At 41.5% G+C, this 1,373-nt stretch overlaps 1 protein-coding gene across 1 annotated transcript in view; it reads right to left on the reverse strand.

Moving 5' to 3' along the window:
* The window catches only part of LOC107285695 (intercellular adhesion molecule 3-like), a 9,235-nt gene continuing 7,862 nt past the window's right edge, over window positions 1–1,373 (reverse strand). The window contains exon 4 of the mRNA XM_015813920.1: window positions 1–978. Within this exon, the coding sequence (XP_015669406.1) occupies window positions 773–978 (206 nt within the window). The 3' untranslated portion in view covers window positions 1–772. The remainder of the gene's footprint in view (window positions 979–1,373) is intronic.

Consider the following 1,373-nt stretch of genomic DNA (forward strand, 5'->3'; position numbering starts at 1 on the left):
GGTGTGAGGAGAAATCTGGAAGATGCTTTACACCAGGGGTGTCAAACTGCCAGCCCGTGGGCCAGACGCGTCATCCGGAAGCTGCCCCCACCCCATTGTCGGCAATGGCAAAACCGTCCCGATACGTTGTGCGACATCATGTGACATCACGAGTTTGACATGTCTGCTTTACACTCTATGGCTGAGTTGTCCATTATTGCAGGAAAAGCCCAAGCGGTGTGTTGCAGACACCCTCTTCCTATTCCAGTACTTCTTAGTGGTTTCCCAGTAATGCCTCCTCCTGGAGGTAGCCCAAAAACTTTAAGACCACCTTTAGTTCCTGATTGCTTTTTCAAGGAAAAGTCTGAATGTCCACTTAGATGGTAGAGGAGAGCTTCAGAAAAAGACAGGAGGCCTAAGCACTGCCACTCACTGAAAGTGCAGAAGTTACTATCATCACCCCTCCAAAGTCCAAAAACTAAGGCCAGTTGGACCACTGCCCATCAAATGCTCAGGAGCTGAAGAACAGTTTCCCATATCTCTTCTTCCACATCATGGAGAAAATCTATCAATGTGGTCCCTAATCTTTGATTGGGAGCCACCCAGAGCTGGTGGAAAGATGGCCAGCAACAGGTGTTTTAAATAAATAAATATAAATAAATAACGACTTGATGGCATGTAATCAACATCCTCTTCCTCTGCAGCTAAGTTGAGTGATGAACACTGAACACAGCTACAATCTCGCTGGCATTGGGACAAGTGGTTCTTCAGTTTGTAGTAAACACAGGTCTGCTTAGACATTTGCTTTGCCGTTCAGGAATCTTTGCTCCACTGAGTTTTGAGCAGCTTGTGGTGATTGCCGTTGCTTCCCTTTCTGCCGCAGATGGTAGATCCCAATCTTTTGGTTATAGCTTACCAAATAAGCTATACCAGCCACAATAGCAATAACCAGCACCGCAGCAATTATATAGCCAATGATATGGCCAATGGATTGAGGAGCTGTGAAAAGAAAAACACAAATGCATTAAAATTTGGCATCTAATAGTTCCATAGCAGTACAGTTCTACCACCTAGGCAGTAGTAGTAGCAATTATTTTCAGGCATGGTACATAATAATAAATTACGCCATCACCAATTTGGTACAATAATACAGTACATTCCAATCTGAGAACACAAAATATAAGGTCTCACTAAGTTTATTTATTTATTTATTTATTTATTAATTACATTTATATCCCGCCCTTCTCCTTGCGGACTCAGGGCGGCTGACAATTGGATAAAATACTAACATATTATACATATTATACCTAATTAAAATTTAATTAAAACGAAATATTTAAATATGTCAAATTAAAAGTAATTAAAACCCCTTTAAAATCCCTTAGGCCAGTCCC

This window comes from Protobothrops mucrosquamatus, unplaced genomic scaffold, assembly GCF_001527695.2.
Source record: "Protobothrops mucrosquamatus isolate PMUCROS unplaced genomic scaffold, P.Mucros_1.0 scaffold202, whole genome shotgun sequence".
NCBI lineage: Eukaryota > Metazoa > Chordata > Lepidosauria > Squamata > Viperidae > Protobothrops > Protobothrops mucrosquamatus.